This window comes from Dendropsophus ebraccatus, chromosome 1, assembly GCF_027789765.1.
Source record: "Dendropsophus ebraccatus isolate aDenEbr1 chromosome 1, aDenEbr1.pat, whole genome shotgun sequence".
Taxonomy (NCBI): Eukaryota; Metazoa; Chordata; class Amphibia; order Anura; family Hylidae; genus Dendropsophus; species Dendropsophus ebraccatus.
Window position 1 is genome coordinate 82122081 of NC_091454.1, and position 27057 is coordinate 82149137.

The window sequence follows — 27057 nt, forward strand, 5'->3', positions numbered from 1 at the left end:
ATGATTATGGATTATCATCTAAGCGACAAATATTCGATAAAGAGCCAGGGTGGTAAAGGCGGCAGCGACTTCTACCTGGGGGCAGGGGGCGCCCTGGAGCATGTGATGGACACTCTGGACAATGACTCCTTCTACAACAAGAACCCAGTGGGCAAATGTGTGCAGGCCTTCAGTGCCATCCAGAGGAACGAGCACCATGTGCACAGGATAGACAGGAGCTCCCCTTGTCAGGACAGCAATGGTAAGGACACTGGCAGACAATGGGTTAATATTCTACACAATGCATAGAGCCTGGGATAAGGGGGTGCTCCTATGACCAGGGCACAACATGACCCAGGAACCTCTGTAACCTTCATAACATTGACTTTATAACCATTCTGTCTGTAATAACCAGTGATCTGATATCATCATCATTTATACCATTGTACTCATTATTACATGTGTGTATACTAACAGATTAAAAGGAAAAAATAAATGTATATATATATATATATATATATATATATATATATATATATTATTAATAAATATATTAGGAGATAAATGTGACAACTGATATAAATTTAAATATTATTCTGTAGTTATCACGTTATATGTTGAATCTACAATTATCACTACAATGCATGCTCATCTATCTATATACTGTACCTTATATATGCACATGCATTATATGTAGAATCTACAATTATCACTACAATGCCTACAATGCATGCTCATCTATCTATATACTGTACCTTATATATGCACATGCATTATATTTTGCATCTACAATTATCACTACAATGCCTATATTGCATGCTGACCTGTCTATATACTGTACCTTATATATGCACATGCATTATATTTTGTATCTACAATTATCACTACATTGCCTATATTGCATGCTGACCTGTCTATATACTGTACCTTATATATGCACATGCATTATATTTTGTATCTACAATTATCACTACATTGCCTATATTGCATGCTGACCTGCCTATATATTATACCGTACATGTGCCCAGGTCTCTATCTCCTGCTATACACCGTTGTCAGTAGGTAGGAGGCCAAGCAGTGATGGCTGTGTAATTTATCAGGTGTGTACTGGAGCAGAGTAATGGTGGCAGAATATAATGGGCACACATAGGCTTTCTCGTCCAGTTATCTGTCACGACTACTTCTTTTACCACTGGAAACAGAATACACCTTCCTTCATTATTATCTTCTGATGTAAGTGACAAAAGGACAACATACAGTCTCACCATAGTGTTCTCTCTGTCTATAAGCCGCCTCACAATACCTTGTGTATAAGAGTATTATCCAATCTGCCCTCATAGTCAGCCATTAGAACCTAACATAGACTGTTGTTGTGATGATGATGATGATGATGATGATGATGATGATGAATGATGATAATTCTTTTTATTGTCGTTGTCATCATCATCATCGTCATCATCATCATCATCATCATCAGTTTTCCGCTATTTGTCAGTATCTGGGATAAATCGCATTATAAGTTCTACAGCTAAAAGTTACTAACTAGGGATAGATAGATAGATAGATAGATAGATAGATAGATAGATAGATAGATAGGAGATAGATAATAGATAGATAGATAGGAGATAGATAGATAGATAGATAGATAGATAGGAGATAGATAGATAGATAGATAGATAGATAGATAGATAGATAGATAGGAGATGGATAGATAGATAGATAGATAATAGATAGATAGATAATAGATAGATAGATAGATAGATAGATAGATAGATAGATAGGAGATGGATAGATAGATAGATAGATAGATAGATAGTTAGATAATAGATAGATAGATAGATAGATAGATAGGAGATAGATAGATAGATAGATAATAGATAGATAGATAGATAGGAGATAGATAGATAGATGATATTAGATAGATAGATAGATAGATAGATAGATAGATAGATAGATAGATACTGTAGATAGATAGGAGATAGATAGATAGATAGATAGATAGATAGGAGATAGATAGATAAATAGATAGGAGATAGATAGATAGATAGATAGATAGATAGATAGGAGATAGATAGATAGATAGATAGATAGATAGATAGATAAATAGATAGATAGATAGATAGATAGATAGATAGATAGGAGATAGATAGATAGGGGATAGGAGATAGATAGATAGATAGATAGATAGATAGATAGATAGGAGATAGATAGATAGATAGAAAGGAAATAGATAGATAGAGATAGATAGATAGGAGATAGATAGATAGATAGATAGATAGATAGAATAGATAGATAGATAGATAGATAGATAGATAGATAGGAGATAGATAGATAGATAGATAGATAGGAGATAGATAGATAGATAGATAGGAGATAGATAGATAGATAGATAGATAGATAGGAGATAGATAGATAGATAGGAGATAGATAGATAGATAGAAAGGAAATAGATAGATAGATAGACAGACAGACAGATAGATAGATAGATAGATAGATAGAAAGGAAATAGATAGATAGACAGACAGATAGATAGATAGATAGACAGACAGATAGAGCTGCGACATTCTAGCTAGCCAGACAGAGCCAGTTGCAGGCAGGTAGTATCTCTGTAGAGAGGTGCCCCTGTGTAATGTTTCTGTGCAATCTGTGTCTCCGTCTCTGGCAGTGAACTATGGCCTGGCTAAGGTGGAGGGTCCGCAGCAGCCGCCGCAGCAGCAGGGGGTGCCCCTGGAGACGTGCTGCAGTGTGCGGGGGTCGCCGGTGAAGGGCATCCAGCAGCAGCAGCGGGAGGACAAGGGAGAGCTGGACGAGCTGGCGGATAAGTGTGACAGCAATGTGTCCAGCAGTAAGAAGCGGCGGCACCGCACCACCTTCACCAGTCTGCAGCTGGAGGAGCTGGAGAAAGTCTTCCAGAAGACCCACTACCCAGACGTCTATGTACGGGAGCAGCTGGCGCTCAGGACCGAGCTGACCGAGGCCCGGGTACAGGTGGGTGCCATCACTATGCCACACAGCCACAGGCACGGCTCACCATAGTGATAGCAGGGATCAGCCAGGTACTCTGGGCGACAATTGTGGCGTTTACTTATCCGCACTTACTGGGGAGGTAGCCTACCATTATATTTTATTTTGTATGAGATGTGGTTTTACGGCATTTTGCTCCACGACATGATCCTAGACACAGCAGGCTATTCAGTAAGTCGCATTATATGGAAAGGGATGCGTGAAAAACTCCACTCTGTGCATAGGAGAGATACAGCCAATGTCATGTTACTTATGATTTACTGACTGATTAAAACCCATAAAGATAGTCGTGAATATACATCATATCATCTGTAAAATAGAAAATATTAATGTGGTAAGAGGGATTGAGGGGTACAAAGAGAGTTTCCCTTGGATTTGTAATAATCACTTATTCCTGTCATTTTACAATTCATATTGGACGTGCTGTTCATTTTTTGTTTGCCTTACTCCCCTGGATACTCCATAGTGGAAAGGATGGTATACCAGATGCTATGTGCACTCCTCAGACATTAGTATGGGGCAAATGCAGTCTCCTTCTGGGTCTAATACAACTGCACTATATAAATGTATTGGAGGGGGGGGGGGGGGGGTTGGTCTGATAAAAAATGTTCCCAATAAATGTGCCACTTGTCAGTATACACACTCTGTAGCTACCAAAGTAAACAGTCTGGCCCATAGAGTAGGTTCCCATACTTCCACCAGACATCTGCACCTTTTCCATACTGTAAATCTGCTGCCTGTCATCTGGCTCTAGCAGTCATGTTCTGTATGAATATATTGTTATATACAGCACATTATAGAACTGTTTGTAAATCTGATGTAATCTCAACTGCAGGAAAGTCTGTAAGACAAATGTTATGTTCATACTGACATATTTCTTCATCACATTTATGGGATACATACTGATTCATAAATAATAAGTAATCAGGATCAGATTTTATTTTATTATTTTTTATGTATAGAATACAAAAAATGTATCTACCAATACTGGGGTCCTGTAAATAAAACAAACAAAAAAAAAATTAAATATATTAAATTAAAGTAAAAAAAAAAAGTGAAAAGTCAGCTTTTTCTTTTTAAAAAGACATCCTTTACTACAGCATTTTAATTGAAGTCAATGGAATGACGCATGTCCAGTGCACACAATGTATACAATAGCGGACGTTGTTTGCGTGGACGTCAAAATAATGGTCATGACAATTATTTTTGGATGGTTTTTGTAAACGACAGACGTTATTTTTTTGGTTGTTTACACAGTTTTTTTTTTTTTTACCATCCTTTCACCATCTTTACTATTATATTCAATGGACTTTTTAATTAAAGACACACCCAAAGGCCAATTAGTCCACCTGAACTAGAATAATGTATCAGCAGCTGTTATTGAAACACGAAATGACTGACGTAATTTTGAAAATAGCCACAGAGCGATATAATCTCAATTGCTCAGTCAGTGTTGAACAGTAGCACAACTAGCATTACAATGTTCCTGTATTTTACCTTTGCTGGTTGTACATATAATCATACAAATGTTGGCATATAAAGAATTCTTAGCTATACAGTACCTTCAGATGAGTTTGGCCTTAACCTGAGTAAAGAATCTTTAGTAATCATGTCATACAGCCTGTCCACTATTTACTTGGAAATATTTATTCAATTTCTGTGTCAACACTTCCTTGTGACCCCCATTGCTGATAGTGAGTGTAATACATATCTAAGCTGTCATCTGTGTGCTCATTGCTCTTTTTTGGTGCTACAAGTAAATGTTATTGAAAATATATTGGATTCCGTACATGTTAGGTAGTCCACACATAGTGGGACATTTACTAAGCAGTCTAATAAGTGCAACTATTCTAATGGGGATTGGTGTGTATTTTGTTCTAATATCTTGTGACTGATTCATTAACATGTAGTACTGCCATAGTAAATGCATCTAAATAAAAAGGCGCAAAAAAGGTGCAATTATAAAAAAATAGCGCAGTTTTATTTACCTGGTTCTGACCAGACATAAGCTTGCGCCTGTTTATGCGACTTCTCAAAAATTTGCAAATGATAAATTGGGCGCTAATCCTGGATTATGCAAACTTTTGGGTGAATACTTAAAACAGGCAGATTAAAAAAAAGTTGCATCTTAAAATATTCACCTGTCGAATACTGGTTCATAAATCGAACTTAGACCAAAAATGGGTGAAAAATGCAATTCACCAAAAATTAGGCGCAAAGCCCATGATAAATGTCTCCCATAGTATTTTGATGAGTATTTTTTAAGCAAAACCAGGAGAAGAACTGACACAGAAAAAAACGTGCACTTTTTGTTGTGTTTTGGACCCACTCCTAGTTTTGGGTAAAATACAGCCTGAAACATTGCCCATATAAAAAGCCAGCCCAAGGCTGTTTTTGCAATGGCTCTTTCTTTTGTAGTAGAAAGCTAAGTTCACATATGTTTTAGAGGCTCTTTTTGGATCCAGCATAAATTCTGGTAAAAAGCTGGAAAAGTAGTGCAGCATGCTTTGCAAATTTTTTTCTATTAACATTACCCCCACCATAACAGAAACCTGGTGTTCCCCATTACAGTCAATAGGGTCTGTCTGGCGCCATTGGTGTCTGTTGTGTGATGGATCTGGCACTTGCTTTATTTTGATTTTCTGTTCTTGTAACATAACAGAATAATGGAATTATGAGCACAGATGTGATCTTAGCCCTATGTTTGTATTTTCGTAAAGTTTCTTCACATGAGCCTGGTCCTCCCTCTAGATAGTCAGTTTTGCATCCGAAGTCATCAGTTGTGTTGGCTGACATCTTCCTAAGTTAAACAGATCAATGTATACAGTGTTTCTTTCCCCAGCTAATGGAAGCTGGACAGGTGCACAAAGTGTGTCTTTTAATGTAAGGGTCCATTTACACACAAAGATTATCTGACAGATTATCTGCCAAAGATTTGAAGCCAAAGCCAGAAACAGACTATGAACAGGGATCAGGTCATAAAGGAAAGCCTGAGATTTCTCCTCTTTTCAAATCCATTCCTTTCTTTGGCTTCAAATCTTTGAAAGATAAACTGTCAGATAATCTTTCTTTGTAAATTGACCCTAAGTTATTTATTGAGGCTTTTTTTTTTCTTTTGCTTAACTTATTAATTGTCCCACAAATTAGTATTATAATTATATATTAACGCTAACATCACTTTCCTGTATGTTTTATATTTGGCAGCTTATGTAGAAGCGCTGCTGATCTGATCCATAAAATAAGGTTACATCAGTTCAGCCATTTGTTTTTAAACCCTAAGCAGGATTCACAATTTTTCCACCAAATTTTCTCTTGATTTTTTTCACACCTAATCCCCAGCAGAAACTGAGTTACCCCAGCACAGTGGCTTATAGGGCAGCCAAGGGCAAATCCCACCAAGGGCAACAAAGAGCGCAAAGAGTTTGTATGTTCTCTCCATGTTTGCGTGGGTTCCTCCGGGTATTCCGGTTTCCTCCCAAAACATACAGATAGGTGAATTTAGATTGTGAGCCCTATTGGGGACAGGGAGCAATAATTGGCAAAAACTATGTGAAGTGCTGTGGAATCTGTGTGCGCTATACAAATAAAAAAAACATAAAAAAAAAAAAAACAAGCATTACCCCCAAAAAGGAAACGATCCAGCGGGGGTTAAAATTCTTCACTTTATTTCACCAGCATTACAGTATATAACATCCATAATTTCATAGTTGCTTGATATAAAACCTACGTGTTTTAGTTTAATTCAATCCAATCATAATCATGGTAACTGTGATTAAGATTGCTGGAAAGCAACTGAAACACATAGATTTTGTATGGTATTTGTATTACTATGGATATTATTCGTTTTAATGTTGGCAAAATAAAGAAGAGAAGAATTTTAACTCCTAGAAGTTCGCCAGATTGTAGGAGGGAATTTTAATTTTTGATTTTTTTTCCCAAGCTGCACTTTCTCTTTTATGCCATGTGCAAAATGTATAAAATTGTTACATGATGTATAATGAAATTGCATATTTTTTCCCTGTGCCACAGAAGTTGTGGTCGCTGTGGGAAAAAACACACATTGTGAGTTTCAGGAAGCTTAATAAATCTTGTATATAAAAAAGGTTCAGATAAGGCTGGGTCTACATGGCGATTCCTGGTCGCATAGCCAGAAAATGCCAGGCCATGGTTGCAGAAAATTCATATATATGGATTTTTTTGTGATTGTGGGGTCGCAGGTGCAGCTGTCTATGGGTTGCAACCCCATTCACTTGTATGAGATAAAGGTGTTGTGGTACTGGGAATCGCCATATAGCCCCCCTTATTTAATTCTTTTTTTTTTTTTTTTTACACTTTGGCCCAGATTTATAAAGCTTCCTGAGGCCCACACTATGTGGTTTTTCCCACAGTAACCATTTGCAACTTGTGTTTCTATATACCACAGCTTATTAAGCCATTAAACCTGTATTGTTCTTGCCTGTTGCCTATCTTTTGTATAGCGCTCTGGAATTAAGGGCGCTTTATAAATAAATAAATAAATTAATAATAATAATAAACCATGAGCTATGATTGGTTGCTCTGGGAAAAATAGACTGCATGGGTTTCAGGTACAGTAGCTTGATAAATATGGACCATTTCTTTAATTAAAAGGATCAGTTCCCTTTCTTTAGGATTGCTATAGGATAGATAAGATAGATAGGATAGATAAGAATAGAATACTATGTAAGCTCATGCATGTGAGCAGGGCCCTCACTCCTCATGTATGGATAATTATATGTAGATCTCTGTGATGTCTGATTTCTGTCTGTGTATGTACCCCCAGAATTGTAAAGTGCTGCGGAATCTGTAAAATCTTTCCTTTAGGATGGTTTCACATGGAGGACCAAGAAAAAAAGTGCATTTTTTGTGGCTTTTTTCAAGGCAAAAAACCCCACAAAAAGTATGTGTAAATGAAGCCTTTTTCGTTTATGTTCCACTTCTAGCTTTGGCTTACAAGTTCTGATACAAAATGCTGACCAAAATACCGCTGTGTGAAAACGGCCTTAATGAAATAATATCATTTCCTATTTACAAGAATAATATTTTTCAAAGTGGTTGACTTAGAGTTGTCTCAGTGTGTTCAGAGAATGTCTCACTTTATGAAATCACAGCACACTCTAGGTGTTGGCTTATTGCGCCTTTTTTTCCCCATTGTCTGCCAGATACGTTGGGAAAATTTCCTGACATTTTTGGCTAACATGTCTACAAAGCTTCATTGTACTGTATGCCAAAAGAGTGTCCCATTCCATACTTTTCTTTTGTATACAGTACCATTTCATCAACTGGAATGAAAAAAGCAAATGACAATGCAATTAATACAATTATATATATATATATATATATATATATATATATATAATGTGTATATATATACATATATATATATATATATATATATATATATATATATATAATATTTTCATGATCGTTAATATATCTGGGGCACACGTCCAGCAGGCCGCTATTTCAAAAATACTTCATATGTTATTTCCTGTGTACACAGGAAAACACAAATCCCTAAATAAATAACTGCTGTATGAACATAACCTGTAAAATACATATTTTTTAACAGTATTTTATTGTTTAAAATCAACTCATTATGACAGATTCTATTCATCCACCATGCAATTTATACATTCAGTAATTGGTGACTGGTTTACCTACCTTTAGGATATGTTCACACCCAATAAAATTGGAAAAAAAATAGTCAATACTTTTGAGGTTAAAATAAGGTCATATTTCAATAGGCTATATTCCCACTTCGGGAGCACAGTGGGAAAAGTCGTCTGTCTCGTACTATAGATGACCACTAGTAATGATCTTTATAAGCGGCTCTCTATATTATGAAAACCTTTCCCCGCTATGTTCCCAAAGTGGGAACATAGCCTTATAATGTTGCACTCCATTGACGTCAATACGAAATTAGATGGCTTTAAATTGTATTGCTGTTTCCATGGAACACATTACCGTTAGTGTAGTGAAACATTTTGCAATAGTGAAAAAAATATAGTGGAAAAAACTCTAGTGTAGTTGTGCTCGGGCCTTGCTTCAACTTGTACGACCATGTGGCTCATTTTTCCTCTGGTTTGTAAAATGCTGGGGGGAAACTAATGCTAAACTGATCTCACTGTTCTCAATGAGTTCATTAAAGGCATCTGGTGTGTCAGTGGGGACCCCAGACTGGTCTGGATGCCGGATAGGAAGATGCATCTTGAAGCACCTCACTATCTGGTGCTAACATTTCTGTACCAGAAAATATGGAAACACCTGATGATAACTGTTGCATTTTTGCATCCGTTGGCGTCATATTTTGCACAAAAAAAGAATACCCATACAGCATACTGTATATGTGAACCCAAAAGTGTTATGCTGACCTTTGGGTCCTGCTTTTTAGAAGACCACCAAAAAGACCAGGCTCTGCTCTATTTTGTGGCTCTTTTACATGTCTGTGCCTTCTAAAATCAATAAGTTTTTTTTTTTTTTTTTTTTATTAGATGAAACAAAAAAGCCTGATGTAAACCTAGCCCTCTTAACATCCTTTGTTGGAGGTGCGGCAGATCTCTGTAGGTCTTGTCCAGATTTCCTTCGCTGTGCTCAGCAGTGAATCCCACATGTGTTCTATATTCTTAGTTCCCATAGATTGATGATGTAGTGTGTTTTCATATTATAGATTCTGGAATTGTTCAGTCAGCTGAATGGAATGTCTTTGTGTGAAACATACTGTCATGAAATGCAGTGGTTTTAAGAAGACAAGAGAACCTGTGGCTCCTTAGCTTTGAGGTGCCAAACCACCAAATGGCTTCACATGCTATGCTATGATCGGTAGTTTACCAAACCATATGAGAGGTTAGTTCCCCAGCCTCCTAAATACCCATACGAGGCTGCAGAACCCATGCATGCGCCTTTTCCTTGTGTAACATATCATTAGGTTTCTAGTAACCTCCCCAGCATTCACCAGAAGTAAACCTGAAGCTAATTTATCTGACCAGTCACCTTTCCTGCTTCACATCAGTGGAGTAATTGGCACCCATTTAAAGGAGATTGTCAAGGTCTTTTTTCCCCCAGTGAAAGAGTCTCATTACTAAATTCTCCTAACATGTTCTCTCTGCTCCCTGGGGAGACTTCAGGAAATATTTTTTCCACCCACAGACATGATGAATACATTTACCAAGCTGATTTTTTTTCCTTTCTTTTATTCCTAGGCATTTATTTCACCAGTGCCATATTTATTGTCTCTCGGTAGCAGTAAATCTCTTTATTAACCGTTTGAAGATAGACTTTAGCAAAGAGGCCTCCTGTCCACTGGGAATGTTGGTGTTGGATACATATGAGAGCTGATGCTGAAAATGGCCCACATGAAATGACGCCATTACCAGCAATGCTGTGCTATGTATACCTTAAGGGGAGAATTTTTCATTATGCTTAGCAGTTTTTGGCTTTGAACTTAATTGAGTTATTTTCTACAAACTCTTTTAACAGCAAGGCTTGTTGTAAGTAAATACGTCGGACCAATAAAACAGGTTTCTAATGGAAGAAATCTGCTTTCTATTTATTACGTGTGATGCAGGTTGGGACAGCACTACACATGTCATTTAGGATCTGTATTCTATTATATTGATTATTAGTGGTAAAGGAAAATACATTGGACTTTCTTATTATTGTCACAATCGTCCTATACCAATTTACTTCTATTCCATAATAATCAAGGGCTTTCAGATTTGTAGATGATTCTTTACACCACGATGTGTCTCATTATAAAGAAGATTGATGTTTATATTGCCCCAATATTCACTACAGTCACCATAGCCACATTCAGCAATATAGACATAAACACGTTTATATAGTTAGGTCAGAAGGTTTAATGTGGTTTTAGATACAGTTTCAACCCTAACCAAAAGTGGATCCAAAAAAGAGAATTCAAAGTCTATTATAAAAATGCATTAAAAACTGCACAGTGTGAACAGTCTTACTGCTTATTAGCTTATCTGCAATTTTTTTTATAATCTGTGTCCTCAAAGGTTTAGCCAATAACTATAGTTATTTATTAACATAATATTCACAATATGGACTGGTTAGTCCTACAGTACAAGTGGCTGCAGTCACATACAGCAAGGAGAGAAAAAGTTTCCTCTGTTTAAAAAAAGACAGATATTAACACATAACTTTAATATACAAAAAAAGGAAGGACCTCTGGAAATGTCAAAAATAAAGCAAAGGTGGCCGAATTTGATATTTAACAAAACGTCAGTTTTTGCCGCGTTTTAACTGACTGCAATGGCAATGCATTGAAGTCAATGGGAAGACGGACGTCCAATGCGTACAATGCATTGCATAACGGACGTTTTTACAGCGGACGTCAAAATAATGAACATGATCATTATTTTCGGAAACTTTTGCAAACAGAGCAGTTTTTCTTTTTCCACTGTTCTTTCTGCATTTTTACTATTAAATTCAATGGCCTTTTCAATTAAGCCACAACCAAAGTCCAATTAGTGACCCCAAACGAAAATAATGTGCAAACACCAGTTATTGCACTAAGAGGAGGCCAGGCTGTTAAATGACGTCCGTTATTTTAGACTCAAAATAACAAACGTCATTTTAAACGGAGCTAAAAAAAATGTTATGTAAATATACAATAAAGGGCAACTTTTCTTTCAAATCAACTGGTGTCAGAAAGTGCCAGAGATTTTTAAATGACTTATATTTAAAAATCTTTAGTCTTCCAGTACTTATCAGCTGCGGTATGCCATAGGACATACAGCAGCTCATAAGTATTGGAGGACAAATCTCTGGCACTTTCTGACACCAGTTGATTTTAAAGAAAAAAACATTTTGCTGGAGTTGCCCTTTAAGAATGCATTCACACTAAGCCTCCTGTCTCCGCTCAAAGAAGTGGCATGTCATTTTTTTGAGTGGAGAGCTGTAGAAAGCGGAGGCACGGGCCCTCCCATAGATACACTGTTTGACACTGAGGCAGGAGGGATTCCGCAGTGTAGAGTCCAGCCGTGGAATTCTGTCGATTTTACTCAGTGTGAACGAATCCTAAGGCTAAAGTCAGGAAAATAAACTAAACATGAAACAGTATTTTGGAAACATGTATACCAATATATCTCTGTATACCAATTAATGCTTTATTTTTGTCATATTAATATATATGCATAAATCTGACCAAATGTGCAGTATGTATGAAGGTAGCCTAAGCCTGGGTTAAGATAAAGATGGTTCAGTAAAAATGAATGGTGATCATGGTGTATTTATAAAACAACAACAAACAAACAAACAAACAGAAAAACACAGAGTTTGCCTCAGTCCACACCAGTATTTTGTTTTCTGGAAAGTAAACATTTTACTTATTTCCCCAAAACATGTAAAAGAAACTCTACTATGAGAAATTGCATTAATTTATACGTAATTGACATGATCTGTTTGCTTCGGATCTAGGATGTGTTAAACGTATAGAACAGGAAATATAGAACCTAAAAAAAGAACCAGTTCTGGACCTGATTGAAAAATGAACTCATAATAAAATGTTATCAACTGCAATCAGATGAGTGAAACAAAGAAGAACACAACTGCAAAAGGACTTTGGTGTAGTGGCAGATTGCACAAGATATATATATATATATATATATATATATATATATATATATATATAATTTATATATATATATATATATATATATATACACACACACACACACACAGCAAGTTAGACAGAGCCCATGCTACAGCTTTACTTTTGATGAAGACAAAAAGATTTCAAGAATCTTTTAAAAAACTGTTGAAATACAAATATCGTTTTTATGCTATAGTTTTCAACTAGTTTATATTTATAGTTTAAATACATTATATATTAGATCTAATATTTTTGGGGGAGATCTTAAGGGTTATGTACTATACTATATATCATTATAATATATTTGACAAACTGAATATTGGTTTTGCTGCCAAGTTGTTATTAAAAACATATCCTGAATTCTGTGCAGCAAGGTGCAAAAATTCAACATGTTTAGTTAATAAAAATTCCATTTGTTATCAATATATTTTAGAGGAAGCATTTGGCCTTAAAGGGCTTGTGCAGATCACCATATAGATCTTGTCATCTTAGATAGCATTGTTACTTTTTAAAAGACTTTTGATTGTCTATATTTGGAAATTCTCCACAACACTCATATTTCTTTTTAATTTTTCATAAACATGAAAGTAGGACAAGAATTGTTTGCTTTTCTAAATTTAGTATGAGGGCTTGCTTGAGTGTCCAAAAAATAAGTAATGAACATTTGTGTTACTAGTTAAAATCACATTGATTTAGTAAAGTGAAATTCAGCAGTTTATAATCCAGGATTTATTCACACAAAATTCGCAAAATAATTGAATTCTGGCTTTCTTACGGAACCCAGCAACTTAGTAAAAAGGATCCCAGATATCCATGACCAAGATCTTTCATAAGCTCGTCTGCATTCAACAATCTTTTTTTTTTTTTTTTTTATAATAGAAATGCATGATAATAAGATAATTATATGGCTCTCAGCAAAAGGTTTAACGCCAACCTTCAGAATATGCGGCTGTATGTAAAGGCAGCATAGCAAATGGGAAGGTCCGCTCTATTAGTCAAAATGGCACAAAAATATTTGGTGACATTTGGTTATTAGGAGAGATTAGAAAATATACTGGGCACAAAGTTTATGAATATAGTGTATACATGAAGGAAGAAATTTCCTTGACCCTCCCTGTCCCTGCCCTGGTAGCAGTGATTTTAAACTTATTGCTGTATATCTGCATGCACAACTGCCTCTCAGTGACTCTAAGGAGAAATGGAAACACAAGATGATAGGCGCTCCCTGGGTGAATCAGTTTTACAGTAAAGTTAAAGGAATGGTAAGGAATGTGCTCACCTGGTAGGGTTGTACTTAGAGCACAACACCTTTTTGCGCATAGAAATAGAGACCTTAGTGCTGCCGCTCCAATGCCCAGGACAGGATGCCTCAAGTCGAAGGTTACAGGATGCAGAGAAGTGTGCAAAAGGAAAGTGTTGGCACGTTGATCAACACTTCCAAATAGGAGATCTTGTGGCGCACAGAGGTTCCCAGAACAACGTAATGGAACAAGATTGTTTATTAAAGCATAAAGGCAACGTGTTTCTAGGCTACCAAGCCTCTTTTTCAAGCCAAATGCATGAATACAGTGGCAGCATGGGGGTATTTAAAGAGCAAAGAAAACGCGCCAACCCTGTAATTAGGGAGTGGAGCTAGCTATCAGCCAGCGATCTGTTTCAATGTAAAACAATATATGACATAAAAACATAAAATAATTGTTGTAAAACTTCTAAAACCTTTAATCATGAACATGCAAAAGGGATGTGCTTATGTTTGTGATGTATACGTGAAGATAGAATGATTATCGGGCTTTGGGGATCACATGATATGGTCATGTGATCTATTCATGTGAAGCACTAGAGAATGAGCTGGATCCATAAGACTGAATATAATCCTTAATAGATGTGCGTGCACGCGCAATGACTGTAAGCTGATGTACACGGGAAAATGGAAACATATAGCTCAGTTCGAGTTATATCGGATGTGTGCACATGCGCGATGACACTAAGTAATCGGTTACTTAGTGTCATCGCGCATGCGCACACATCCGATATAACTCGAACTGAGCTATATGTTTCCATTTTCCCGTGTACATCAGCTTACAGTCATTGCGCGTGCACGCACATCTATTAAGGATTATATTCAGTCTTATGGATCCAGCTCATTCATGAACTTCAATCACTCCACCATTTTGTAGGAGCCCATTCTCTAGTGCTTCACATGAATAGATCACATGACCATATCATGTGATCCCCAAAGCCCGATAATCATTCTATCTTCACGTATACATCACAAACATAAGCACATCCCTTTTGCATGTTCATGATTAAAGGTTTTAGAAGTTTTACAACAATTATTTTATGTTTTTATGTCATATATTGTTTTACATTGAAACAGATCGCTGGCTGATAGCTAGCTCTGCCACCCTAATTACAGGGTTGGCGCGTTTTCTTTGCTCTTTAAATACCCCCATGCTGCCACTGTATTCATGCATTTGGCTTGAAAAAGAGGCTTGGTAGCCTAGAAACGCGTTGCCTTTATGCTTTAATAAACAATCTTGTTCCATTACGTTGTTCTGGAAACCTCTGTGCGCCACAAGATCTCCTATTTGGAAGTGTTGATCAACGTGCCAACACTTTCCTTTTGCACACTTCTCTGCATCATGAATACATTGGACATACATAAATAGTAATAAACAAACAAGCCAAAAGTTCAGCCTCAGCAATGTTTGTCCGGACCTGAACACTCAGCATTTGGCTCCCAGTTTCTGGAGAAGTTGTATGCAGCCCTAGGGCTGCCAGGAAAATATAGGTACAGCCTATCCATGGTTTCAAGTACTCCCTAGGGTGGCATCCTACTTTCCCTGCTGCTGGGAATCAAATGACAAGCGTCTCGGTTCGGACAAACATTGCCAAACCTGAACGTTTGGCAAATTCACTATTCACTCATTGCTACTTATAAAGTATGGAGCAGATGCATCAAGGACCCCCCTTGCGCAAACATTGTGTGGCTTTTTACTGCTTTGTGTTCTATTCACCATGTGGACTGAGAGGGGGAAGCAGGCACAGCATTGCATGTGGGGAGGCCTGTCCTCCCTGTGCACAAAATGTATTCATATTTTTGCTGCAATTGGGTAAATATAAGGCAAAATTCTTTTAGTCTGCCGTGCAGCAGCCTCCAATACGCTGGATTGATCAAGAGGCATGTGCCTCTTAAAGGGGCTGGCCACTTTATAGTAAAATAGTTTTGTGTGTAGTATAAGTGTATTCTCATTACTTACTGACAGCAGCTCCCTGCGTACCTTATGGAGCTAAAATCAGACTCCGCTCCTTCAGTCTGTGCTGCCCTGCTCTGTGGTGATTCTGTCCATAAGATGGCTGACATAGCGGAGCATATGACCATGCCCCACCCTCAGTGTCCTCCATAGACATATACATGCTCAGTGGTGGACACTGGGAGGCAGGGCCTGGTCACATGCTCCTCCATGTTGGCCATCTTATGGACAGCCTCACCACAGAGCAGGGCAGCAAAGCCTGGAGAAGGGGAGTCTGATTTTAGCTCTATGGGGTACACAGGGAGCTGCTGTCAGTATATACTGTAAGTACACTCACTCATACTGTACACTGAGCAGTTCCAGAGGAAAAAAAATTAAATTCCACTAATGCCAGAAATTTATACTGATTTGTAAACTAAATCAAGCCTTCCAGTACCTATCAGCTGCTGTAGGCAATGTAGGAGATGATATTTTTTGTTTCTGATCTGATACAGTGCTCTCTGCTGCCACCTCTGTCTATATTATGAATTTCCCAGTGCATTTTCCAGGTTTGCCCTGGGGGTTTGCTTCTGCTCTGTTCAGTTCCTGGTAGCAGGGAGTAATATGTCAGATTGGAAAGAATTACATAACTTCTTCCAGGGCATGGGGCAGCTGATAACTACTGGAAAGCTGTTGTTTTAAGTAATTTAAAAATCTGTATAACTGTCACCGGTTAATTTAAAAATATATATTTTTTTCTCCTTAACACCTTATTAATCTGTGAAAGAATGCTACAGGAAACTTTTCGATTCCCCAGCAGGTTCACCACAGGATAAGAGTGGTATTTCACAATTTACATTGAATCTAGTTGATTATGTAATACATGTTGGATCCACCAGAGAGAGACAGGCAGACAGACATACAGTCCTTGCAACTGCATTCTACTTTGAGTTACAAAGGAAGCTCCATAACCTGAAAAGTTATCCTCTATTAACTCTGAATTCCCTATGGGAGCATTTGAAGGTGGTTGTGTAACCCAGTCAACCCCCTAAAGCTATTATGCCATTAGGTAGAATTAATGCTGCAATAGACCTGACAACTCTTTTCCCACAGAAGCATCAGTAGCAAATGAAGGACTCCTATTGCTACTCCTTGTCATTTCTTTCAATAGTAACAGAAATAGAAAACTAATTGAAAAGGTGTGCGAGCCGGAGAGCCTTTATTTGCAGTTTGTGTGGCATTACAACACCACAACATGTTGATTGGTGGTGGCAGGACTAGTTGTACATCACATTCTTTTGCCTCTGGGGTTTCGTGTCTCCTGTCTCCATTGTAAGATAAAATTACTGTTCTGGATACCGGTTACCAATTTTATTTACTGATTGTCACATGGTGGCAAGTTCTTAAATGTTTAATGACAGAGTATGGCGATCTGAAGGAATGCATTGAAGTAAATATTAATATTCTGTATTGGGTTAAGCTGTTTAAGGTTAAGCAGATAGGTCATTAAAATTATTCTGGACTTGTTACCACAGTGCCTGGTCATCTAATAAAAATGTGTAGAGTAACAGGTTAAAATGATGGTAAATCATATTATTAATAAGGGACAAATAGATAGATAGATAGATAGATAGATAGGAGATATGGTGCGTTTACACAGACAGATTTATCTGAAAGATCTTTGAAGCCAAAACCAGGAGCAGACTATAAACAGGGATCAGGTCACAAAGGAAAGACTGGGATCTATCCTCTTTTCAAATCCATTCCTGGCTTTGGCTTCCAAAATCTGTCAGATAAATCTTTCTGTGTAAACGCACCCATAGATAGATAGATAGATAGATAGATAGATAAATAGATAGATAGGTGATAAGAGATAGATAGGAGATAGATAGGAGATAGATAACAGATAGATAGATAGGTAGATAGATAGGACATAGATAGATAGAAGATAGATAGTAAGATAGATAGATAGATAGATAGATAGATAGATAGGAGATAGATAGATAGAAGATAGATAGATAGGTAGATAGATAGATAGATAGGAGATAGATAGGAGATAGATAGATAGGAGATAGATAGATAGATAGATAGATAGATAGATAGGAGATAGCTAAATAGATAGATAATAGATAGACAGATAAATAGGAGATAGATAGATAGTATCTATCTATCTATCTTTCTATCTATCTATCTATCTATCTATCTATCTATTATCTATCTATCTATCTATCTATCTATCTATCCATCTCCTATCTACTATCTATCTATCTATCTATCTATCTATCTATTTATTATCTATCTATCTATCTATCTATCTATCTATCTATCTATCTATCTATCTATCTATCCATCTCCTATCTACTATCTATCTATCTATCTATCTATCTATCTGTCTATTATCTATCTATCTATCTATCTATCTATCTATCTATCTATCTATCTATCATCTATCTATATATCTTGAGAACGATTCTGAGAGGGAATCGAAACGTTGCATCCTTGTATTTTTTTGCACTTTGCAATAAACCACTACTTTTTTCACCTATGCTGGAGTGCTTGGAACTTTCGTTTTGTATTTGGGGATCCCTCCAGCCAAGGGACTTACATCCTACAGCACCCGCTACATCCACTAAGAAGTGCGGCTCCTACTTCTCCTCTATCTATCTATCTATCTATCTATCTATCTATCCAGGCCCGCTTCTGCCATGAGGCGGAATGAGCCTTCCGCCTCAGGCGGCAGATTTTGCGGTCCGGCAGGGGGCGGCATTATGTCCCCCCTGCTGTCATTTTTGTTAAGTATCACTTAACAAAAATGACAGCGGCCGCTCACCTGTCCTGTCGCCCGCGCTCTCCACATCCCGTCAGGTCCCGCGATGTCACCCTGCAGCTGTCACGGACCTCCAGGCTGTGGTGAGTGCCTGAGGGTCGGTGGGGGACGCGCTGGGGTGATCGGGTCGCGCGGGGCCGCCCCGCACGACCCAATCACCCCACTCACTCACCACAGCCTGGAGGTCCGTGACAGCTGCAGGGTGACATCGCGGGACCTGACGGGATGTGGAGACAGCGGAGAGCGCGGGCCGGCTGCGGCGTGGGACAGGTGAGCGGCTGGCTGCGGGGGTTGCAGGGGGCATGCCGGCCATCACTCGGGGCGGCCGCCTGAGGTTTGCCTCAGGCGGCAGAAACACCAGAATCGGCCCTGTATCTATCTATCTCCTTTCTATCTATCTATCTATCTATCTATCTATCTATCTATCTATCTATCTGTCCATCTCCTATCTATCTATCTATCTATCTTTCTATCCTATTATTTTAGGTGCATCCTAAATAAAATATACATTCTACATCATACCCATTAATCATTATGTGCCTCTGGAATATGCCACAGAGAAGGCACAGATATTTGCTTTTTCAGTGGCATATGCCAGGGGTAAGCCCTGCTCGCACGATGGGCAGCAGAAGCAACCTGGCAGGGTGGGAGGAGGTGTGGCCTTTTCCAATATAAGGCTATGTTCACACAACGTCAGTTCCGTAGTAATCACGGCCGTTGTTGCAATGGCCGTGATTAGTACGGAACTTAAGTTGTACTGAAGGCTGAGGGAATCCCGTCCGGAGTGTATACACATTGCATACACTACGGCCGGGATCTCTAGCGGCGCCACAAGTTTCTGCAGCCACTATTCATTGAGTAACGGCCGCAGAAAACCCTGTTAGTTCCCACAATGAAGCGTGTGGCTCGGGCCGCACGCTCCATTGTTTGCAGTGGGGAATTCTGATGCGGGCGCACACAGATGTGCTTGCATCCGAATTCAGCGGTAGCAAAGATCGTGATCTTTTCTGACACAGGCCGCTACGTGACCTGGCCGGGTCACGGAACGGCCAGACTGTTATGCTATGTGAACATGGCCCAATGGTGTAAACCATAGCAGGAATATACACTTGCACCAAAGGTTTCTGCACACGTCCTGCAACAGACACAGATCCCACAGTATTTACTAAAAGGGATGCTCCTCTTAGTAAATACAGTGGGGTAGTTGGGGATGGGACTTTGAGACCAGCGTATGAGTATGCCAATCTTAATAAATCTCATCCACTGTGTCGATCTAAGTTTTTACAGAGAAGTCTATAGTGTAGCCTGAGCTCAGATTTATCACAATGTTTTAAAACTCCATAAGGGTTAATTACCACATTGAAACCTTCTAGAACTGTGTATATGGAAACATATCAGTACAAAAAAATAAAGATAAGACTTAAGGCTGCATTATTGAAATTTAGATTCTTCACATAGCTTTATAACTTGGCTGTAGTTTAAGCTTCAACACTCAGCCCAAGTGGTTTTCTTTCCACAAGGCACTATTCAAGTGAGCTGTGGCTGCGTACATGCAACTGCTGGGCACCCAAACCATCTAAAAGCTCTTGGAAATATATATTTTAACAGATTATGTTGTTCTATGATGTAGTTGTATAACTTGGTGGTTAATATTTTGTATTCACCATGCACATTCTCAGAGAAACCTTTTTATCTTTTCAAGGTCTGGTTCCAAAACCGCAGAGCTAAGTGGAGAAAGAGAGAACGCTATGGTCAGATACAACAAGCCAAAAGCCACTTTGCTGCCACTTATGATATTTCTGTTCTGCCAAGGAGTGACAGCTACCCACAGGTAAATATGCGTGATGAAAATTTAGCCGATCAGGAAAAAATGGGCAGAATACAGAACTGTTATGTCAATATATCAGAGTAGGTATACAGAACCAACACATCCATTATTTTCATATGGCTTTATACATTGAAAGGATAATTATAAAGAGCATAGCCGTAAACAGTCAACAGCTCTAAATCATAGTATTGCTGTATGTACGATGTGGGCTGCTAAAATCACAGTGGAAACCTTCTAATATATCAGCAGAAGCACCTACATAATTAGTGGGAGACCGCAATTCACTCATAGGAATAAAATAGTAATATAACTTGTAAATTTTAAGGTTCACTTCACTTTCAGTAATCTGTCTGATTTGTTACTTACATAATGTAGTGAAGAACTACAGTATACCTCTTGTGTTTTATGTTAGTAGCTAGTGTTTAGAAAGTTAGCTGTAGCTCTGTCCATGCCATAGATATACCCCATATTTACATTAGTATATAGTATAATATCAACCACAAAGCCATAACACTAACAAAATATTTTAGGTTGGTCAATGAATGTATAGATATATAGGTAACATTACGTATAGTGGTAGTTCACTGTAGTCCTGTAATGTGTCTATAACAGGTATAAATAGCATTGCTTGTACACGTTTGTCCTTATTTTCAGAGATTTATAGTTTGTTTTGCTATTCAGTCCACTTTTTTTTTTAAATGTTGGAATGTTTTGCATTTTGTAAAAAAAAAAAAAATCTAACCTGCTGATAGTTTACTACCTAGTGGGCACTGGGTGTGGAGGATGAGGGTATGTCTGTTACCTTCATCCTCTGCACCATTCCTAAGCTGTAAGCTGTGAAATCCTCTGCTCAGTAAGCTGTTAGGAGCATTGGGGCGGGGCTACCTATCGGGCATTGACGCAGCTGGCCCTCTCCATTGAAAATAATTAGAAAGGGTGGGTCGGTGGGAATTGTAACGCCACCCCCAAGGCTCCTAATGGCTTACTGGGCAGAGGATTTTGACATTCAAAGTTTTAAGCACTGGCCCAGGTTTATCAATCTGTCTAAGAGAAAAATTGGACACATTTTTGTCTCAGCCGGACAGCAACCAATCACATTCCATTCTGAGAAATCAAAGCTGAGCTGTGATTGGTTGCTATTTGGTTTTCAAATTGATGTCTCGTTGCCACTGTTGTCTACGAAGAGGCTAAAGTGTCTAACATTTTGGCTATGTTCACACATTTTTTTTCAGCTCCGTTTGGAATGACGTCCGTTATTTTGGGTCTAAGATAACGGACGTCATTTAGCTGTCTGGCTTCTCCTCTGGCTCTTGGTACATTATTCCAGTTTGGGTTGCAAATTGGCCTTTGGGTGTGGCTTAACTCCTTAAAGACTGAGCCAATTTCCATTTTTGTGCTTTAGTTTTTTCCTCCTTGTGCTTAAAAGGTCATAGCGCTTGCATTTTTTTCACCTAGAGACCCACATGAGCCCTTATTTTTTGTGCCACTAATTGTACTTTGCAATGACAGGCTTAAGCAGAAAGTATGCTGGGGAACCAGAAAAAATTTTAATGTGTGGTGAAATTGAAAAAACAATATGTAACTTGCATACCTTTTATTTTATTTGGTTGTTTTTAAAAAATTAAAACCTTTTTTTTTTTAAATATATGTTCCCTAAAATTGCCCTATTACCATACGCTTAGCACTTTTATCCTTTGGTCTATGGGGCTGTGTGAGGTGTAATTTTTTGCGCCATGATGTGTACTTTCTATCAGTATCTTGATTGCGCATATGCAACTTTTTGATCGCTTTTTATTACAATTTTTCTGGATTTGATGCGACCAAAAATGCACAATTTTGCACTTTGGAATTTTTTTTGCGCTTATGCCGTTTAGCGTGCAAGATCAGGAATGTGATAATTTAATAGTTTGAGCGATTACACACGCGGCGATACCAAATACAGTGGTGCCTTGGATTACGAGCATAATTCGTTCTGGGACCGTGCTTGTAATCCAAATCCACTCTTAAACCAAAGCAAATTTTCCCATAAGAAATCACTGATATACAGACAATTGGTTCCACACCCCAAAAATAATGATTAATTATTCTGAATAACATGTAAAACAGATGAAACAAACATCCAGAAACAGCAGAATCTGTGATATTATAAGTTACTGTACAGTAATGGAGAAGATGGTAAACACAAGGACTGACAGAGACTGCAGGGAGCATGAAGGAATAAGCAGGGCAGATGTGGGCACATAAATGCAGCACTCTCTGTCCAGGGAGAGAGGGGTTACAGCTATGGAGAGATTACCTCCACAGTCCTGTCCCCTGATGTAAGCACCAGCCTAAAGTGGATCTGCCATGATTTGAAAGATGAAGAAGACTTCCATGGTCGGAGTACAGTGCTGTAGACCCCGCTATGCAGACCATGCCCCTCCTCCACTCGCGCTCCCACCTAGTACAGGGAGCTCTTAAACCAAAGCAATGCTCTTAAACCAAGTCACAATTTTGAAAAACTGTGAGTTCTTAAACCAAAACGCTCTTAAACCAAGTTACTCTTAAACCAAGGTACCACTGTATGTTTATTTATTTTTATATATAAAATGGGAAAAGGGGGTGATTCAAACTTTTATTAGGGGAGGGGATTTTTTTATTAAGAACATTTTTTTTATTTTTTTAAACACACACCAGAAGTCCCCCTGGCGGACTTCTAGTGTTACTGCACTGATCTTTCATAGAGATCTATGCAGTATAGATAAACTGCATAGACAGCTGCATTTAAAAAGCTAATTAGAGGGCACGGTTCCACGGTCCAATAGCGGCGGTTCAGACTGCAATGCATTTTATTGTAGTCAGTTAAATCAGTTAAATTTTAAATAGCAAAATCAGCTGCCTTTTCTCTATTTTTGAGATCGTTATCGCGAAAATTCGCCCGATAATCGTTCCGTGTAAACGTAGCGTTAGTGAGCTCCTATTGACAACCTATTTAGCTTAAAACATTATCTTGTAAATGGAAATAGATATTCTTTGGTAGGATTTAGGATGGAACTAACACAATATCTAATCTTTATAGCTCCCATGCCCTCAATTAATACCCTACATTTCATTTTTTTTTTTTTTAACAAAATAGGGTTAGTATAATTTTTGTTCCCATTTCTAGTGGAAATACAGTGTAAGGCCATGTACACACTATGTTAAACAAGTGTCAAATAACAGCCACTGTTTGACATGTTCCTGCAGCCGATACTATCATATTTTATTTGGATTGCGGGCACATTTGGGTGTACCTGCAAAACAAATCACCATTGAACTCTATGCAATGTACAGACGTCAGAACGGCCATACATTGTGTGAACAGAGCAGAACAATGGTCCTTGTTTATACTCTATGGTCCGGAAATAATTGATAATTATTTGACAATTATTGACAATTAATGTCAATTATTTTCGGGGCTGTACCAAACAAAAGTACAGTGTACGTGAACAACAGCTATTGTTTCCATACAGTTCAATACAGTTCAATATTTCAAGACAAGAACGGCTGTTGTTTTAATTGCCAACAACGGCCGTTCTTTTGTTTTAAAAACTACAGTGTGTGAACATGCCCTGATAGGATCTAAATGACAGAATATGGCTATGTTCACACATCGTTTAACAGCATCCGTTGCATAGCGGCGTGAACAGCGTCTGGAAATAATTGACTGGCATATTATTCTAACGCCTGTTCTAAAGATCGGGCGTTAGAATAACGATACATGAGCACAGCGGGTGGCATTGCATTGACTTCAATGCAATGCCGCCCCTGCAGTAAAGAACGGACGCTGAGGCAATTGCAATCAGCGTCCGTCCTTTACTAAAAAAAAACGATCTGTAACCTAACTACCTATCTGTTACCAATGAGGTAGTAATCTTTATTAGCTTCATGTATCATGTAGTTGACTATTATTGGGCAGGAACAGACAGAACAGCGCTGTTACTTGCGCTTTGTTATGTTTAGTTTCATTATTTCATTTTCTGCTGTGAGAAATTGCCTTAATGTAGAGCAAGCATTAGAAGGAAAACAAGTCGACCGCTGCCAAATCTGGAGGCACAGCAACTGAAATTCTTTAAGCTCTGAAGTATTTTACTGTAGGTCCTTTGGCTTTGTTGACTGCTGAATAAATAAACTGTTGGATATAAGATAGTATTGTACCTTTGGGGACTTTTTTTTAGTGAACCTTGGCCCCAGTGGTAAAGGATTGCTTAAAATAACCTTTTCCAGCCAATACATCTGTTTTCATTTTTTTTGCAGGGACTATTTCGCGTCTCCCCTTTTCTAAATGCAAGACAAACTTTTTTTCTTAGCCTTCAAAGAGCTGATACAAAAAGAGAGACATGTTTGGTTTTAGAAACTGAAATTGCTGCTGTCCATGTACTCCAGATTCCTAATATTCTTTAGTGTATATAACTAATTATGTCATTATACTTCTTACAGATAACACACACACACAGGCATCCACATGCACATACACACACACATATATTTTAACGCTACAGAAAAGATTTTACCTGTGATTAATTAAACTGCAATAACTTAAATAAATGCCCTCGCTTAATTAAAAGTGGGGACTGGATCAGATAACATTCTATGTCAGATGCTTACTTACCCTTTTACAAGAATCCTCTGCTAGAAGAACACCAGGGCTATGTTAACACAATGTTTTTTCAGCTCTGTTTAAAGTGATGTCTATCATTTTGAGTCTAAAATAGCGGACGTCATTTAGCAGCTTGGCCTCTCCTTAGTGCAATGACGGCTGTTGGTACATTATTCTAGTTTAGGAGGACTAATTGGACTTCAAGTGTGTCTTACGGTGAGAAAAGAAAAAACTGTGTATGAACAACTAATAAAAAGATTGCAAAAGATGTCTGGAAATATTGATCATGTTCATTATTTTGATGTCCGCAGTAAAAACATCCCTTAGTCAATACATTGTGTGCATTTGACGTTCGTCTTCCCATTATCTTCAATGCATTGCCATTGCAGTCAGTTAAATCGCGTCAAAAATGGGCGTTTTTTTAAATAGCCAAATCGGCCACCTTTTCTCTATTTTTGCCGCTGTGTGAACATAGCCCAGTACTGTAAATAGCACATAATAATTGAGGTCCCATTACAGATATTGCATTTGGGGGGGGGGGAGGTTCTGTCTCTGAGTTCAGTAGTAGTGTTGAGCAGAATCGCTGAACTGTTTGGGCTGAGCCCGAATGCCTTGCATTTGACTCTGAGCGGCTGGAGTTAGATGCCGTCTTCTTCTCCAGACTTCTTCTCCAACCTCTCCATACGCCGGGAGTCCAATGCCAATCGTTTGGGTTGGGAGGATGTTAGCTGAGCGGAACAGTTTGGTAAGCCCACTCAAATAGTCATTTTTATTTTTAACATATGCATAACATAAGACATTTGACCACTTGCAACATTTGTCGGTGAGTGTAAGGCTAGGTTCACACTGCGTTTTTGCAATCTGTTTTTTTTTCATCCGTTTTTTGCAGAAAACGGATGAAAAAAACAGATGCATTTGTGTGCATCCGTTTTGATCCATTTTTCCATTGGCTTCCATTGTAAAAAAAAACAAAAACGATCAAAACGGATACGTTTTTTTTTACGGGCACAAAAACATAGCTGACACTACTTTTGTGTCCGTTAAAAAAACGGATCCGTTTTGACAAAAAAAAGGTTGGAAAAAACGGATTGCAAAAACGCAGTGTGAACCTAGTCTAATGAAAATTTCATGTGAATACAGCTTAAAGTATAATGTCTGGGGCTATGAAAGCAGCAGCCAGGGTATGAAGATTGTTAGTTTTATATTGCCCTGTAGACTGTAGTTACCCTGGCCTTTAAAAACCTAACAAAAAAATTCTAAATTACTAATAGCAAAAAATGAAATAAAACAATCCTGAATATTTCCTTTTTTTCCTTCCTGAATATTTTTTTTTTTTTTTAGATACAAAACAACTTATGGACTGGTAACCCAAGTGGAGGATCTGTGGTGACTTCCTGTATGCTGCCTCGAGAACCTTCTTCTTGTATGTCACCTTATTCCCACTCTTCCCGCACCGATTCTTCATACGCAGGCTTCACAAATCATCAGAACCAGTTTAGTCATATGCCACTTAATAATTTCTTCACTGAATCCTTATTATCGGGTGCTACAAATGGACATTCCTTTGAAGCAAAACCAGAGTTCGAAAGACGATCATCCAGTATTGCAGTTCTTCGAATGAAAGCCAAAGAACACACAGCAAATATCTCATGGGCTATGTAAATTAACATTTTTTTTCTTTTTTTAAGTGAATACACTCTATTTTTAATATTTAACAATGTACAGTATAAAGACAGTGTGAAGATTATGTTCATGTTCAACTTGTGATTGTTTTTTCAAAGCTTGTAATCTATTTTATTTGTAAAAATAAATAGAAAATTGTAAAGGTCATCAATCTATTTTTTAGGAAGATACACATCAGTACATTTAGCATTCAGGTTTTATTTTTAAAATGAAGCTATGAGTTGGCTTTAA

The 27057-nt window shown here is 38.0% G+C and overlaps 1 protein-coding gene across 1 annotated transcript; it reads left to right on the plus strand.

Annotated features, from left to right (window-relative positions):
• ALX1 (ALX homeobox 1) lies at window positions 1–26875 on the plus strand. Its single transcript, XM_069955712.1, has 4 exons — window positions 1–241; window positions 2645–2967; window positions 20400–20528; window positions 26485–26875. Exons 1-4 carry the CDS (start codon window positions 1–3, stop codon window positions 26803–26805), a joined length of 1014 nt encoding a protein of 337 aa, XP_069811813.1. The 3' UTR covers window positions 26806–26875.
• Window positions 26876–27057: the final 182 nt, after the last annotated feature.

Excerpts from the sequence above, each read along its gene's own strand:
- ALX1 (XM_069955712.1), top strand. The coding sequence starts at position 1 with ATGATTATGGATTATCATCTAAGCGACAAATATTCGATAAAGAGCCAG. Across the intron at positions 242-2,644 it reads CCCTTGTCAGGACAGCAATG|TGAACTATGGCCTGGCTAAG; the intron begins GTAAGGACACTG and ends CGTCTCTGGCAG. Across the intron at positions 20,529-26,484 it reads GGAGTGACAGCTACCCACAG|ATACAAAACAACTTATGGAC; the intron begins GTAAATATGCGT and ends TTTTTTTTTTAG.